We start from the raw sequence: 18,078 nt of genomic DNA, 5'->3' as shown, positions 1-18,078 counted from the left end.
ATGAGGAAGAACTGGACTGAGGCTTCCTGTAGCAACATACTGTGATGGCCCCTGTTTGACCGCAGAGAGAGGATCGTTACAGTAAAGGAGGGGAGAGGAGAGGTCCTATTGATCGATGGATGGAGAAATATTTGTTTGAGCTGAGAGTTCAGGTGCACAGTCATTATTTCTTAGTGGCTCGCCAGCCATGCTGACAGTTTATAGGTTTTGCCAACAGGAAATGCCTGGAAATGCTGTAATGACCATATGTGCTGACAAAATAACTGTAATGTGGTGTATCAGAACAGGTTCACATACCCTGCAGGCCTGATGTGACACTAGGGCTAGGCTAGCTAAAAAAGTTATATGAATTTTTCCCAATTTTGAAGAAAATGTCTGTTTTTGCATTAGAAAATGACTTATAGACTTTATAGTCTTAAATTAACATTATTCTGATATTTACAATTCCCTAAGTTTATATAATCAGCAAAATTATCACTCTAGGGGCTTTTGCACCAGAGGAACCTTTTCATATTTCCAAGAACTATTGGCAGAAATACACATTTTTGCAGTGTTTGCACCACAGGAGCTAGGAACTCCTTTTGGGGGAACTAAATTAGCTCCTACTTCAGAGTAGGGTCTAAACCAGCACAATAAAAACTACCAGTGACGTACGTGTACGCTTATTGGAGATTATAGCTTATTTACTTACTCCACAAACAGTGATAGATGGACCTTTCAACCTTTATGCTAAGGAGAAAATCCAATGCAACTTTAGACCAAGCAAAACATGATTATGTATTTCTGCTCAGCTAGCAACATTTGACATCAACCACACGGCAAACACTAATACGTTTTCATATACTGTACTTTCTTTGTATAACAGTTCTATCTAGTAATGTATTAGGACTGTTAAATCGATCATAAACTAATGGAGAATAGGAGCACTGCACGCTCAGGCTCTGCAGTTCTCAGCGCTGTCAAAATAAAAGTTTACCGCACCATCAAAATAAGTCACAACAACAAGTGTTGCTTATGTCACTTCAGAGTTCCTACTGACGATGTGAATGCAACCAGGAAAACATCCCTAGGGGAACTATTAGTTCTTGGGGAACCATCCTGGTGGCTAGTTCCTAGAACTACCCAGTGCGAAAGCCCCTTTAAATGTTGCTAATCTTCGATATATAACGCAGAGCCCTACATGAGGCAGTAAATGAGAATACTGACTTGTTTGAACATACAAACAGCATACCTGCTTTGCGTTTACTCTTTTCTAGCAGCTCCTGTAGATCTAGCGATACTGCATTTGTGTGAGCATGTCATGCAACACACAGATTGTTTTTTTTTTTGTTTTGTTTTTTTAAACGTAGTCTTATTTTTCTCTGAGAGAACAGCCATGCATGTTATGCTGGTTTCCTATTCAAATCTGTATAGTATGCACATGTGCTTGTGACCGGGGCCAGTGGAAGCAGGAGATTAGAGGGAGCTTTGTGTTCCTGACTGAGCAAAGGCAGGACTGCACCGTCAGCAGGCAGGAGGAAGCTGTCTAAGCACTGGTCGGCTGACCCAGGGTCAGCCTCAGCAAACTGAGAGGGCCTACATTCCTCTCAGATTAATCCTATGACCCAGAGCCAGCCATTCACTAACAAGGCATGTCTATCTGCCCATCATCTAGCTAAAAAATGCAGCCGGTTGAGCCTGTATGTGAAGCCCGTGATCACTTTAATAAAGACTAGAGTTGTTGCGATACAAAAGTTTTGATACCACCTTTCGTAGTGGATCACAATTGTGTGCTTGAAATTTGCTGCACATCTCTGATACTGCAGAAAAATTATATAACACAATTTAAACGGTATTATCGGCCAGCTTTAATCTGCTAAATCTTTCACGCCATGAACGATAAATATAAAGATAGCAATAACTATATTATAGGGGTGTGATGAGACAGGTAGCTCACGAGACGAGACTCGAGATTGAGTTCATGAGACGTGACAAGATTTTTACACACTATTTTTAAGAAATCCTCAATGACAAAATAGTCTGTAGGTGCATTTGAAATGTTTTAACTAATCATCTTGTAATGAATGTCATTTCAGTTCTACTTTCTGAGTATGAATTATCATATGCAATAAAAGACAACAATACTCAAGTACTGTAAAAGGTTTTCCACTAACTCAACTGACTGACTTCTCTTCTGTATGATTTCAGTCTCTTCAGGCCTTACTGTACATGATTTATGAGCTTCTACAACTTTTGACCTCCTAACTGAACTCCTTTCCACAAACTGATCATAGAAATAAAAACAGTATAAATAAAAATGGTAACACTTTACAATAAGGTCTCATTTATTAACATGAATTAACCAACATCAACTAACAATGAGCAATATATGTGCTACAGTATTTATTAGTCTTTATGTTAGTTAATAAAAAGTCATTCATTGTTAGTTCATGATAGTTCAGTGCGTTAACTAATGTTAACAAATGAAACCTTATTGTTTGTGCTTAAAGATTAAGAGAAAACTGTTGTTCATTTTTATGGTTACACTTTACAATAAGTGCAACCATAAACGCACTCTCAATATTCAAAGTGCAAATAAGACAATTTTTTTTTGATAGAGCTAAGAGATGGTTACAACTACACTGCCCAGCCGTTATCCAACTGAATTAAATGTTTTTTTAATGTTGGAGGCGTAATGTAAAGGTCCTAATCATCCTTCTAACACTCTGTTATGGCAACATCACAAGACTACTTTTCACCTCGACGAGAAATCTCGTCACATTTTAGTCTCGTATTATCTTGTGACACGGGATCTCGTCACACCCCTACTATATTATGTTAGAGATCTCGTCAAGATCTCGCAAGATTTCTCGAGGTGAAAAGCAGTCTCGCAATATTGCCATGACGGAGTGTGAGGGTAAAATTAGGATAGAATAAGCCACCGCTACGCCTCCACTGTCGTTTTGCTTTTTATAGAAATAAAAAAACATTTAATTCAGTGTGATAAGTCGCTTCAATCCCATCCAGCTCATCCAACACGAGCAGCAGAGTCATACGTAGTGCAGCAGGAATCAAAGTTCACTGATCACATGACGAGAGTAAGCGACGAGATGACTGACAAGACTATGGCGGAGCATTCATTGCACGACAGAGCCCAAGCGTCTGACAAATGCCTGATCTTACAGAATGCACGCTCAGCACTGAAATGACATTCATTACAAGATGATTAGTTAAAACATTTCAAATGCACCAGCAGAGTATTTTAGTCACGCATTTCATCATCGTCTTGTGTCTCGTCTCAGAACTGTCCTGAAATTAAATGGCGCTATACAAATAAAACTGACTTGACTACTTTTGATGTCCTTAATTAAAACCGGACTGGTCTCCAGGTCTCTCACGTCTTCCATTCCATTGGAAGATAAAGAAACAAAGTGGCATTGCTGCCATTAGCTTTTGCAGGTGTTCGTCTAATCGATAAGAAATTTGGCGCTTGTTGCTATCTCACATTGCACCTGGCTAGGACATGTCATCTTTTTCTGCTCTATATGCAGTCTTGAAAATAGAGGTCCGCTTCAGTGAAAGTCCAGGATCCAGATGTATGCGAGACCCCTGCAGGGAATATGTATAAACGCTGTGTGTTCTCGCTGCTGTTGTGTGGTTGTGCAGCAGGAAACGGATGCAGGGAGATGTCAGTATTAAGCCTGGGCCTTGTGCTGTCTGCTCCAGCTACAGTAGAGTACAGTGCTAAAAGTAGACCTCATATGTGATGAATTACAGCTGGCTGCAGGCAAAAAAAAATGCTTTGTCTGACACAAGCACCCACACTGATGGCAGATGCGCAGCAGCTTTTGATTGGGGTGGAAAGCAGAGGAAATGAGCCGTGTTTCTGGAATGGATGTTATTGTGTTTCTTCTCTGGGTGCCGTTCCACTGTGTGTTTCTTTTCCTGCAGAAATGCTTGCACAAGTTCACAAGCAGATGCATTACACAGTATTATACTCTATGGACATACATGTGCAGAGTGGACTTTCTTCCCTTCACCTAGTTGAGTTGTGGGATCTCACAGCTTACATGGAAATAGTTCAATGACCTGTGCTTGTTTTGATCTTAAAACAGACCTGTTTGGGCATGTAACATACATCAACCCACTTTAGGGGTTTAGTCTCCTCCACACCACATTTGTTTATCCCCATTAGAGCCTGACCTTTCGACCACTTTGAGGTGTGGAACTGCTTTGTGGGGTGAGGATGGGGTGTGGGAGACATGCCTGAATAACAGAAGAGCAGTATTACTCTCCGCCTGCATGTGCGCGTGGTACGTTAGCCGGAGATATAAATAGCTGTCTTTGAATAGGAGGGCTGTAGAGAGACGGCTTTGGCACCAGAGTAGTGGTGAGTGCCAGTTTTCCTGGGCAAGAGAAGGATGAGGAGCAGGCAATGGGCAGAAAGACTAAAACATACATTATGGAGGGAGGATTATAGTGTAAAACTGCCCTCACGTTAAGCCTTGATGTTCCGATGCATTGATCCAAACATAATTACCTGTACACATCTTGGTGTTGAGGGTGATTGTCACTTGTCATGTGTACTTTTAAAACATTTGTGTATGATGCAATGCATATTGCAGTTCATAGTTCCCTGTACGAAAGAGGCTTTTATGTGACGTCGCTTGCAAATTGAAAGTGTATTATAAAGCTTGTTTGTCTCCAAAGTGAACCCACATGCTTGGTTTAAATTGCGACAGAGCATCCTCCTCATAAAAACTGCTCCCAAAATGAGATGAAAAAGATGACTGTGCTGTCTTTCAGACATTAAACCAATGCATTTGTTGTAAATACCATATTGTCGAAGCCTTGATGCAAAAACTTTCACTGCATCGATATCGGTTGTCTGTGCACTAAGTTTGCAATACTATAACGAATTGATTTTTTTCCTTCTAATCTCTTGCAGCAGCCGTCTCCACCCTGCAGTACTAATGAATTGCAGTGCACTCAGACGCTTTAGTGTTTTATATCTTTCTTATCGTTTTGCCGGTAGCTCTGATCTGTGTACGTGACTGTGTCCGGGTTGCTGTTTTGTTTAATAAGCTTCAGAATCACCATGCTTCGTTTTATTTTATTTTTTCTTTTCTTTTGGATTGTAAATGAGTATTCCAGAAATGTACTGAATTATATTGGTAATTTAAGGTTTTGCCTAAATTTGCAAATACCTGGGGTGTATGGAAATGCAGTCAAAGCCAGACTACATAAAAATCTTGGCCTCTATAATTGTTTTCTTGCTTCCCTGGATCAAATGCCTTCTGGGGAATGATCCAAATTTTGCAACAATGTTGGTGTTGCATTCAAAACATATATTGAATGTGTCATTTATCCTTATGAAAAGATTCCATCATTTAGGTTGCTTAATGGTTATCTACAACAGATTGCAGATCAGTGTTATCAGATAAACAGGTCTACCTTATCCTCACAATGGAAGGCTTGAATGATGTAATTTGTTGGCAATATGGCTGTATACAAAATTTTGACTGTTAATTGTGCTGGTGACTGATTTTATAGAAATTAAGGATTGTGTTCATATCAGTTACAAAAAGTAATTTATGAACTTGGAAACAAAATGTGGGATTTTCTTTTTTTAAAGCTTTAGTATTCATTCAGAAGGAAGAGTTTCTTGATCACAGAGTAATATAATTTTGTTTGAGAGTATCACTTTATTGAAAAAAGTATGAAGTATGTATGAAGTAGTAATATTTATGCCTGAAGTTATTTATTTTCATGTGACGTTAAGAACCCCCGAGTCTCTTTCACATGAAGACCTTTGAGTTTCTGTGTGTAATTAACATTGGTTATTTTAATGTGCCCCTCATTCAAAATCTCGGAAATGCTGTCATCTCCTCTGCCATAGCATGTCATTAGATTTATATGGTAATTTATAAATGCCAGAAATGTTTATTACACAAACGAGAAGTGAAAATAAAATGCAGCCAGATGCCATTATGATTGTAATTTCTAGTGTGCTCTGGTCAGGCGATTTTGTAATTGTAACAACTCTACTTTTTACAGTTTTTACTATTGTTCTTACGTCATCTAATAGATTGACTGGTTGTATATGGAACATTACCAGATGTAATTTCTCAGTTCTGTGTCTAAAAATGCTATTTGTTTTTGATCCATTTCATTAAAGGGCTTTGAAAATGGACAAATGAGCTAAAAATGGGGGGAAAAATACTTTGTGTGTTAAGGAGCTTGACAGTAAAGTGCTAATGTGTCCTTCCCTCTCTTACAGACGGTCGATGACGATGCGATGGAAGCGTGAATGAGGTTTGGCGTGGCAATAGCTGAACGATGCCCAAGGGTGGGGGTTCTAAAACCCCCCAGCTGGAGGACTTCCCACTCAACACCGACATGGTGGAAAAGCAGGGTGGGAAGAAGGTAAGGAAAATTGCTTTTATATCCTCACACACTCTCTCTCTCTGCTGGTATTACCTCCAATAACCTTTCTAAGCTGATAAGTAGCAACCCATTGAATAAGGTTTATCCCAAGTCTTGTCGTAAGAGCTACATGCACATTGCTGCGTTTGTGTGCTCACTTCAGCATTCGAACAAACTAAGAATGGACATCTTTTATTTGATTTTTAAACATTTTAGTAGTATTTACAGTCAATAGATGGTCATACTAACTAATCACTCTACATTTGTAGACTTAAAGGCCCATTCACACCAAGAACAATAACCATAAAGATATCTATATTAGCATCCACGCCAACTAACTATAATGGTGTGTTTATTCTAAGCTCATGCGCTGCGGCCTTAAAGTGTGTACAACATGTTTTTGCTGCTGTTGTTGCATTTACACGGCTTTAACCAGCAGATGTCCTCAGCATGCTATGTTTGGAGTGAATAGCTAGTGTAATCGATCTATTCTAACAATAAATTTTGCTGGCGTAGTCAATATAGTGGAATGAAAGCAACGCCTTGTCTTTTTCACTGCAACTTTAAAGCAATCAAGACAATGTTGTCGAAACTAGCACTGGATACCTGAGGTAATTTTATTACATTGTTTTCTAGCCTGGCATAATGACCATTTATTCCGAGGGTATGACTGATTGTTTTCCATATATCCATTTTCTTTAAAGTGTCCTTGTAAAGGGGATTTGACTTGTCAAACAGTGGTGGCTTTCTCTGGACCTTGGCGATTAACCTCTTTGCAATGTCGTCTGCCATTTTAAATGTGTGAGCCCTTAAATTAAAATGGATTCTGATTGTTTATTGTTCAACATCTGGGAACATTTTTTTCTGAAAGTTATCCCAACGATGTTGTTCCTTGCTGTGCTGTGAACACTGGTACTCTTCTATATTTAGAATGATTTTTAGAACTGTATCGTTTTCGTTATAGTTATCGTTCTTGGTGCGAAAAAACTTTCACTAAACAAAAATTCCATGAAACAACTTTGAAAGTTGAGAGTTGTGAAAATGATGTGATCTAGGACCTTTATACAGTGTGTGCCATTGTGTAAAGGTATAATTATCACTAACAATTATTTTGATAATCAAATAATTGGTCGATTTTGTTTTGATGATTAATCGAGTAATTAAATATTTTTGTAGTAAAAGACCTAAGCCTTTAAAATGACTTAAAATGCATATATAATAGCAAGTAATCATATAATTTTAGTGAACATCACTGTTAAGATGATTGTTTATATCAGATATTTTATGTACATTATGTATTATAACAAATGCCTGCAGAGGGCGCCAACGGCCTGTTTATTGTTACATTTTACAGCAGATCAAATCCTTGTTTATTATTGGCCAAATGGCATTTAATTAAAATGTTTACTTTATCTTTAATATTTGTCTACTTCTTTACAATAGAAATACTACAGCCACTGATATTTCTTGAACAAGAACATCAAAACATGCAAACTCAGAACTTTTATTTTGAAATCACAATGAACAGTTCGAATATTTAGAAACATTGATGTATTCTCGGGTGTTGGTGTAAGTTTAAATAAATGATTTACCTTACAAATCTGATAAAATTGCGCTCTCAGATGAATGTTGTAAGCAACACAAACTTACAGCAAAAAAGTAAATTTACATATATTGTCCTCTAATACTGTGTACTGTACAGCACATGCTTTTCACTCTTGGCTATTTGACTTTGTCCTTCATAAATTCTGGCGTCATTTGTCTAGGCAATGCTGTTTCTCTGCATACTTTTGTGTGCCGAGTCTGCTTGAGAGTACCTGATTTTGATCGGTTTCATAACTCAGCTATAATATAAACACACCACCCTTTACTCTCACATAGGCAAAACTGTGAGAATATGGCAATCCTTAGTTAAGAGGTTTAGCCATCTTGAGGTTGTTCAACATGGAGATTAATGAGATTCATTGGCATCCATCCCAGGATTCATGAATGCAGACAAAACAACAAGACCAGCGGCACTCAATATACACTCAGTATACGAAAAAAGAAATAAGAAGTGTGGTAGAAGGTTGTATTCTACTGCATTTTCAATGAAAGCACTGTAGAAATTCAGTATGGCAAACAATATATAAATAGAGGCGCTTTTCTTTTTATGAGTGTTTTTGAATCTGAGGGTCAGTGTTTTGGTGCAAGACTAGCCAGAGTTAGTGAAGAGTTTATGGCCCAGATGGTGTGTGTGTGTATGTACATCATTCTGTGTAGTATTGCATCAGACTCTGCGAGGGGGAGGGAGCGAGCGCGTGAGCGAGAAAGAGTGAAAGCATTGCTAGGAGACCAGTAAGTAAACAGGGCTGCTCACACAGATGGTTTTAGAGAAAAGCAGTGAAACAGTTTTTTACTTGATTTCGCTTTGGTTTCTCTACGTGCTGCAAGAAATCCTGCTCTCATCTATCTCTGGCTTGCTGTGAGAGTGAGTCTTTGAGCTCAGTTCTTAGGGGCAGATAGTTACACTGTGTGTGTGTGTGTGTGTGTGTGTTTGTACGTGGATGACATCATAGTCCCATGACAGAGGGGGAAGTGGGCAGGACGCAGAGGCCCTCACAGCAGAAACGGCTCCACGCTGCATTCAGCTTTAGCTTTATCACTGCTCTAAGAGCTCTTTAATTAGCCTTCATTAGCACTGCCAGTAGCAGACACAGCCCCAGCTGCTCCAGTCTCACTTCCTCTCTCAACAATCAGCCGACTGCTCACGCACATTTACGGAGTTATTATTTGTACAACCACATGTGTTCTCATGAAGAGATCTGGTTAAAGGATTAGATCACCTTAAAATGAAAATTACCCCAAGCTTTACTCACCCTCAAGCCATCCTAGGTGTATATGACTTTCTTCTTTCTGATGAACACAATCAGAGTTATATTAATAAATATCCTGACACTTCCAAGCTAAGTATGAATCTCAAGAAAGTGCATCCATCCATCATAAACATACTCCATACGGCTCTAGCGATGCATTTGTGTAAGAAAAATATCCATGTTTAACAAGTTATAAAGTAAAATAGCTAGCTTCCTTTCAGCTTACGAAGAAAGTGTAATGTCTCTTGCAGTTCAAAATGCTTACGTTACGTCCTACAACTTCCCTATTCAACTTTAGAAATAAGCATAACCGACTGGGTCAGTTACACTTATTTCGTAAGTTGAATAAGGAAGGCAGTAGGCATGTGACGGTATCAAATTTTCATGTTGTGATTAATTGATGAAGCTTTTATCACGGTATATGGTATTATCACGATATTAAAATAAGTTGCAAAACCATTTTTGTCATAGTTTAACAGGTTTAAGAACTCTCTTTGTAATAAAACAAAAACAACTCTGAAATTTTCAAACAGATAAAAATGCAAAAGGATTAGGCTATAAAGAACAACAGATAACACTTTACTCTATTTAATGCATTAACTAAGATAGTTAATCATTTGTTTTGTTAATGTTAGTTTAGAAACACAACTGATCATTGTTAGTTTTATCTCAGGTCCATTGAATAAGTTATTTTGATTTTAGTAATGTTATTAAACAGTAACTAAGAAATTAACATTAATTAATAATAATTAATACTTTATAAGTATTTTTATTGTCAGTTTAGTGATAATGAATTAACATGTCAACTTATGAAGCTGTATGTTTTCAAAGTTTTACTGAACAATAACAAATAATCAGAACATTTCTAATCATTAGGGCATGTTGTAGTCCAGATTAAAATATAAAAATATTTAGGTTTGACAATAAATATCCTTTTAAGTTTTTAAGTATTCAGTATTTGGTGCTGTGATGAACAACACTGAGATTACAAAAAAATGAATGGCTGTTTGAAACATTTTAAAAACTTCACTAGTGCAGTTACTTTGTTTGCAAGGTTTCCGTGGTAACCGCTGCACGCTGCTGTTCCATCAGCGCCCTCTGCTGTCAGAGAGTGAACGCACACTTTCATTCAGCTCGTCTCCTTCACTCGTTCTGCCATGTGCCACATGCACGTTGGGATTGTTTACATCTGAGCGCGGAATACAGCGGTGTTGTGCATTTTATACGATTGATGGGTAAAGTATTCTTAATAGCCTTATAAAAAATTAATAATTGGTAATAACTTATTATTTACTGTATTCTGAAGTGCCAACGATTACAATATCGTGCATATTCATGATCGCAATTTATCGCATTACCGAATATCAGCACAAGTCTAGAAGGCAGTCTGGGGGAAGCTAGATATTTTACTTTACAACTTGTTAAATATGGATATTTATTTTTACACACACGCATTGTTTCACTTCAGAAGGCCTTTATTAACCCCCTGGAGCTGTGTGGAGTATGTTTTGCTTTGGATGGAGGCACTTTCTTGAGCTTGTTGGTCCCGTTCACTGCCATTATAAAGCTTGGATGCATCAGGATATTTATTAATATAACTCCAATTGCGTTCTTCAGAAAGAAGAAAGTCATATACAACTAGGATGGCTTGAAGGCAAGTAAAACTTATTGAATTAATGCTTTAAAATCTCCATTTCTTTCTCCATTGCAGGCCCTTTTTTTCATAATACTTTCAGTTACAAAGTTCAGGTACTCTCCGCTCCATTTAATACATTTTACCATATTAAATCCATTCCATGGTTGTTAATGGAAAATTGGCCTAGTTGTAAAGTAGTAAGAAACCACAGGCAGTATGAAACTACCCTATATGTCATGTGCCTGATGTACGTGTTTGTAGTCTAGAAGGAGTTTTTGTATTTGAGATCTGAATATTGAATGCCTTTAATGGTGGGCTTTTGGCAGGACTGGGTGTGTGCAGCTTTGAAGATGGTGGGGGTTTCTGACGGGTTCCAGTTGTTGATGTGAAAGGTCTGGAACTGTTTCAGACCCCTCCTCAAATTTCAAAGTATCTATCACACTGTATATCTACTGTGTAATTCACTTTAGGCAATCTTTTGTAGAAAAACACACAATGTTCCCATGTCTCAGCACATTAATGGTGAAATTAGTTTGAGAAATGAAATTTTATGTCATTCATTACTCACCCTTGTCATTCCAAAACCGTAAGTCTTTCGTCCATCTTCAGAACACAAATGAAGATATTTTTAATGAAATCTGAGAGATGAAATCTGTCCCTAAAGACATCATAAAAGTAATCATGTGGCTCAACCTCAATGTTACGAATGCTTTGTTTGCACAAAAAAACTCTCAATTTACCACTTTATTTACAAATTATTATTCTCAAACATGCATTCACGAGAGCATCCCAACGCATGTGTGTTGTGTCGACACAAAAAGACAATGCGTGTCGGAGAAATTTTAAAATTGTTTTAAGGTAAATTATGTAGTAAACAAAGCGCTCACTTCACTTCATAACATTAAGGCCTGTACACACCTGGACGAATATCGCACGTGTTTATCGCCAGCGTTTTTCGAGGCATTTTTTGTTCACACCCAAACGATTTTCACTGGCGATGCGCAGAGAGAACATATATATGACATATGACAGATGATAGTCAGTAACGGTAGTGCAAATAAGTCATAATGACAGTAGTGCAAGTGAACGGTAGTACAAATAAACATATTTATGAAATAGACATTCTCAACTATATTTCTTGAATGTAAAAGAAAAAACAAACAGTAAAATTACAGAAATGAGCGCCACCAAGTCATGTTTTACTGTAACTTCAACAGCTCCAGGCACGTGAACAAAAGCGCCACTCTCATTGGTCGGCCAGTTTTTAATGCGGCGCGTCAAACCAAAAAAACAAACCCGAGGCATTTTTAAAAAATGACGCTTTTACGCCTTACGTTTTTCATGTCGGTGTGCACACTTGCATTGGCCACCTTTGTTTAGTCACGAGGCGTTAAATGTCGGCGATAATCGCACACAATATTCGTCCCGGTGTGTACAGGCCTTTAAGGTTAAACCGCTGGAGTCATGTGGATTACTTTAATGATGTCTTTACTACCTTTCTGGGGCTTGAAAGAGTTAGTTGCTTAGAATGTCAATGGAGGGACAGAAAGCTCCCAGACTTCATTAAAAATATCATAATTTGTGTTCCGTAGATGAACTAATGTCTTACTCTCATGTTGTTCCAAACGCTGTGAGTAATTAATGACAGAATTTTAAATTTGGGGTGAATTAACCCTTTAATCGTTTTACTGAGCAGCAAAGAATATTGATTTAAATGTATAATAATCTGTTTAAATTGTAAAATGTGCTGTCTGTCCAACTTTGAAATACAGAAATGTGTCCTACAGCATCTAGAACATACTTTTTTAATTAACCCTTAAATTTTGATCCATAGCTATATATATATATATATATATATATATATTATATATATATATATATATATATATATATATATGATGTACACAAAAATGTAAACTTACGTAGTTGTATCTTCTACATTTATTCTTTGTGACAGCTATATTTGTCCTAGAGCACTGTTATCAGCTCTTACTCTGAGCTGAATCATTTGCCAAACTTACACTGTTTCCCATGTTCCCCTAGGATAAAGACAAAGGCTCGTCAAACAAGACTCCTAAATTGGACCGCAGCGATGGTGTCAAAGAGATGAAAGAGAAAGCTCCTAAGAGGAAGCTGCCCTTCACCGTCGGAGCCAATGGAGATCAGAAAGATTCTGACTCTGGTAAGGGGGCTGGGCCAGCTTGCAGCACAGAACTATGGGTAACAGGAAGTGTGTGGGCTACTGTTGTTGTTTTTCTTCAGTACTGTGTGCTGGAATGACAGAAGTGCTGATGGAGAAACTGTTAGTCCAGTAATTGGAAATTTGTTGGATATGACATGCTGAGAAGGGTGAGTTTTTTTATGGGGATCTTTTGATGTAGTTCAAGTGTTTTAATGTGATCCTAACTGGAGGTTTTCAACATGCTGCACATTTATGCTGCAATGTGGCTGTTTTTAACATGATTGTAGGGTCAAATTATTAGTTTTACTTTTCCATTTGTTGTGTGGTGTTTAACTTGTTTAGAAAGATGGGAGTTTGAATGTATTTTGGGTTGTGTGGTTTATTTTATGGCTGTTTTTAACCTTTCAGCAAGCCGTTGGCAGAACACCCCCTCCTCCCCTTTTGAGACGTGGCTGTAAGGCGTGAAATCTTGCCCATTTTCTCTCATATCAGACAATGCCTGAAGTGCTCATTGTAATGCTAATATGTGGGTGTGGTCATGACCATTCTTTGATTGGCCTGTCTCAGTGTTGCCGTCTATTCTCTGTCCAGTTTGCTCATTTTGCTTTAAACACTGAAGCAAAGTGTGGCTTTTGCATTTGTTTATCTATGAATACCCATTGAATATTCCATTCAGTTCTCCAATTTTTCAAATCCGTGCTAAAACCTCTGTGAAGGTAGCTTGGATTTTGTTCCATGTTTTTATGCTGCATCATTGTCTGTTCCTAATGGAATCCGTCCAGCTCTTGGCTGGGTTCCACCTCATGCACCCTTACTGGGACGTTTTGATGTAGTTGAGCTGTTCTCTCCATGGTCTCCTCCCCCAGTTGGAAGGTTTCCAGGACAGGACTAGTTAGATCTTTGTTCTGTTACCGCAATGAGCTCACACTAATACCCTTCAGACTGCTTCTGAAAGTTGGACGCACATTTAACGTTTTACTGCAATGGGAGCTTTTTAATTATGAAGCGTTTGCAGTTACTACGAAAGCCATTATCAACTCATTCCTGGCCTGAATGAAATGGAAAGGAAGACGTTGCAGATGGAGACAGAGTATTGTTTATTAGGCTGCAATGAGCTAGACGTGGTTCCCCAAAGAAAGCAAACCTAAGAATAGCATGAGAACAGCTGAGATGGGAAGGAAATTTGATGCACTGATTTTGAAATTTTGGCCAATACTTAATTTCCCTAATTGATGATTATAAATCTAAACTGTTTTGGTATTTTATAAAACAACCAAACTTAATTTTTAACATAATTTGCACTAAGTGAAAACTTAAATTTTAAAATTTTAATGATTTATCATCTTAAAAAATTAAAGCTTGGGAGCACAGACTTAAGTTTGGTCTCATTTTAAAGAAGACTCTTGGTTTATTATTGTTAAATTATTTTTATTTTAATTTATTATTTTATATAAAATATATATTTTATGAAACGTGTTGATCTCTAAAACTGCTAGAAAATCAAAGCAATAAATCTAAACAAGTTCTGTTCCAAATTTGTGGTTGATATCTCAAAAAAAATGTCAATTTTGAAGCCTCGCCAATGAAATGAAAGCCTATTAACAAAGATTGCATAATTTTATAATTAACGGCCCTGGGGTTAAAAATTGCGGTTTCAATGGGGACGTTTTTGTCCTTAAGGTCGTGAGTGGAACTATTTTGTGTTACTAGTGCAAAATAGATTTATTAAAGGAAGTGGGGGTGAAATAGTAGGGCTGGACGATTATGGCCTAAAATCAAAACATTTTACCTCGATTACGATTAATTAACGATTATTACTTTTTTATTTTATTTTTATTTTTTTACCCTCATAGTTCACTGGCAAGGTTTGTACTGTAATGACTGACTCTTAAAGGTGGGATATTTTTTCCTTTTGAAAGAGTGATCTGACATAACAGCTCAGTATCAGCAGTTATTTTATCTATGGTTTGTAACGTTTCTTACAGATTTCTGCTCGTTGTAAATCAGATACAGATAAATTAGCACCGTAACAGCATGTAATGAAAGCAATTGCGTGTGTGAATTAGTCATACTGTCTCTCTATTAATTGTGAAGCTGTGGGTTGTAAATAGTTCCTTCAAAAGTAGAAAAGTACTGTAATAAGTTTTGAGTTTCTAAGCTACTGACAACTAGTTTCTGCGTTCCCCTCAGTGCGTGTGATCTTCATGTTTTGTGCAGCTACTGTTTGCATGAGTGTTCGTGCCACAATGCAGCTGTGTGAGCATGGTAGCTCGATATAATAATACACATATGATTGTCTAAATTACTAAACTGGCAAACTTTCAAACAAGTACAACTGACAAAGTTTAGTAAAGACGCAAGGCTCACAGCTCGCGCGCCATCACTATGTATTGATCCGGCGTTCGCCTCCCTGTTGCTTTTATGCCACTGACTGGACGGGGCAGAGTCATGTGGCTACACATGTGGTAGTACTTTTTTAAGGGGGAAGTATTAACAGGATTGAAAAAAAACAAAATAACCGACATGGGAAAATTACGTCGGTTTGAGGTTCTGAATTTCGGTTTCGATTAATCGTCCAGCCCTATGAAATAGTCAAATTCCAATAAAAATACACGCCTGTACCAAAATGTTGGCATTAACACAGGTAAAATTGTGTTTTTCAGTTTTTTGTTTTTTTTTGATAATGTCACACAAGGGTTCATTTGAAAACCTGGTATAGAGAAAAAGATTCACTGTTTATATCATGTTTCTGGCAGGACAAGTAAAACGTTCTAGTCCGACCATCGACCATATCATCAACCGTGATTGTGTATCGAAGTCAAGGTAAAATGGACCCTGTCACAAGAGAGGGTGTTTTCTGTCCTCCATTTTCTGGAAGATGCCATTTGAAATACATAATTTATCCAGCTGATATTTTTACATCTCCCTCTCTGCGTCTCTCTCTCGTGGGCTCTCTGGTGCGTTCTGCATTCAGGGAAACCGTGCGATCGTCTGTGCCACTTAGCTGTGGTGCAGGAGCAACCCACAAGGCCCAAGAGCACTCAGGATACTTCCTCCATCCTTTCTCTCATCTCACAGTCTTCCTGCCTCCATCTTCTATGTTTGCTCATTACTTCAGCTGCGCTTTCTCAGGCCGCAGACATCTTTGCTGCATTATGTATTAGAGGCAGCAGAACTTGGCATGGAAATAGAATGCAGTGGCACTGCTCTGAAGAGCTAGTGGCGGTGCATTTAGCTCACAAATAACAATGCATTTCCAGAGGATATTACAGAGACCGAATGGCTTATGAGATGCTTTTTTTGGGATATGCACTGCATGATTTGATATCTTTGGGCATGCGGGCTACAGCAGACGGTGGACGTGAGCTGTGGAGGGAGAGTGTTGTGGATAAGGGTGAAGGGAGTGGGTTGGCTGATAAGAGACAGTAATATTTGCTGCTCCGCTGCTGCCCACGCCTTGCTAACGCTGGCAGGCATGTGCGCTGGTACACTAGCACACGCTATTGGTCTCTGGCTAACATTCGCACACACTCGCGTTTTTAACGTGTCTGCTTCCTTTAGGCAGACAGAAAAGATTTGCTGCTGTCCAACAGATCGGACCAGTGATGTTTTTTGGCCTTCGTACGGCCAAGCCATGGAGCTTTACTCATAATCCTAGAGGGAGGAATGTTTTTTTTTTTTTTTTGGGAAGTAGTATTTCATTTTCTGTCATGTAGCGCTCTTATGAATTATTCACTATTTTGATTTCACCGTATATATCCGATCTGGTGGTGCCTGAATTGTCTGCGTCTGTTTTGCCTGGGTTTTATTACCACGTCTCCCTGCGGTGCTGCTGCCCTAGCTTTCTGAAGAGGTGAAGCGTGGCCTGCGTTCACACTGCCTGTGTTCTGTGCTTGAGAAGCTCAGATATAAATTAATAATCTACATTTTCTCTGAGCAAAACCCTCAAGTGCACCGTGGATGACTTCGTTCATCATTGTGGCTGATGAAATAAGGCCCCCTACTCTTTTTAAACCCCTCCCCCATACTGTCCTTTCATCTGCCGTGTATAAAGTACTGACACAACATCCTGCGGGCACTTCCTGTCTTTTCTGCCTTCATTTCCTGTTTTCATTGGGCAGCTTGCATAGAGTTCTGCCTGACGGTTTTGGTGATTGACTGTGGAGCCATGTGTAATGTTGGGTTTATTCCCTTTTTAAGGGAAGCATCACTATTAACATTGCTATTTTGTGCAAACCCTTAACCATAAGTTTTAAAATTCAATGCATAACACATTTGGCATGATTTGTGGTCCGGACATCTCATTTGACAATAGCGTAGAGAGGTGTGGTTCTACTTTCACTTTGCCAAGCAATTTTTAATGGGCTTTTTTGATTTGCTAGTATTAAACCACCCTGAAACCATAGCAACTATAACACAACGCTTAATGTGTTTGTTTCATATTTACTCATTTACCATTGAAAATTCCCCTTCGCCTGTGGTGCTGTCATCCCTGTAACCCTCAGTCCCTGACATAGATTCCTTTCAGTCTCAGAGGACACACAGTAAGAAGCTCACTCAGTCATCATACCAAGAAATGCTTGTAGCAATATTGCGTTTGCCTAATTTGACTCAGTCAAACTGAGGACTGATCACTATCAACTGCTGACACTTGCCTGTACCATCTTTACTCACTATTTTGAGTTCATCAGATGGCCTCATACCTAACCAGCTCTTCTGGTTTGGGTTGCATATGTAAAACTAGTTAGACCACCTCCATAAGGTGTTTTTCAGCAGTGACATAAATAGTTTAAACCCATTAGCAACATTTAATTAAAAAGTTTTATGTTGGTGATTTGAACTATACTAGTATATTTACCTCCTCTCTGAAATAGATATGTGCCGTTATTCAGTAATACAATATATCACGATAATAAATATGCACAATATTGTTATCGTGGGAACTTCAAAATACCGTGAATAACTATTATGTATTATTAACATTTTTATAACACATTTTA

General features: G+C 38.2%; 1 protein-coding gene across 4 annotated transcripts in view; it reads left to right on the top strand.

Moving 5' to 3' along the window:
• Positions 1-18,078, top strand: part of ankrd11 (ankyrin repeat domain 11) — a 134,084-nt gene that overhangs the window by 93,619 nt on the left and 22,387 nt on the right. For all 4 annotated transcript variants that reach the window (XM_067400215.1, XM_067400214.1, XM_067400216.1 and 1 more), the window contains 2 exons: positions 6,260-6,405; positions 12,940-13,078. In XM_067400215.1, the coding sequence (XP_067256316.1) occupies positions 6,319-6,405; positions 12,940-13,078 (226 nt within the window). In that variant the 5' untranslated portion in view covers positions 6,260-6,318. The remainder of the gene's footprint in view (positions 1-6,259; positions 6,406-12,939; positions 13,079-18,078) is intronic.

This window comes from Chanodichthys erythropterus, chromosome 11 (genome assembly GCF_024489055.1).
Source record: "Chanodichthys erythropterus isolate Z2021 chromosome 11, ASM2448905v1, whole genome shotgun sequence".
NCBI classification, from domain to species: domain Eukaryota; kingdom Metazoa; phylum Chordata; class Actinopteri; order Cypriniformes; family Xenocyprididae; genus Chanodichthys; species Chanodichthys erythropterus.
The sequence above is the reverse complement of the archived record's forward strand: the minus strand, read 5'-3'. Positions and strand labels throughout refer to the sequence as shown.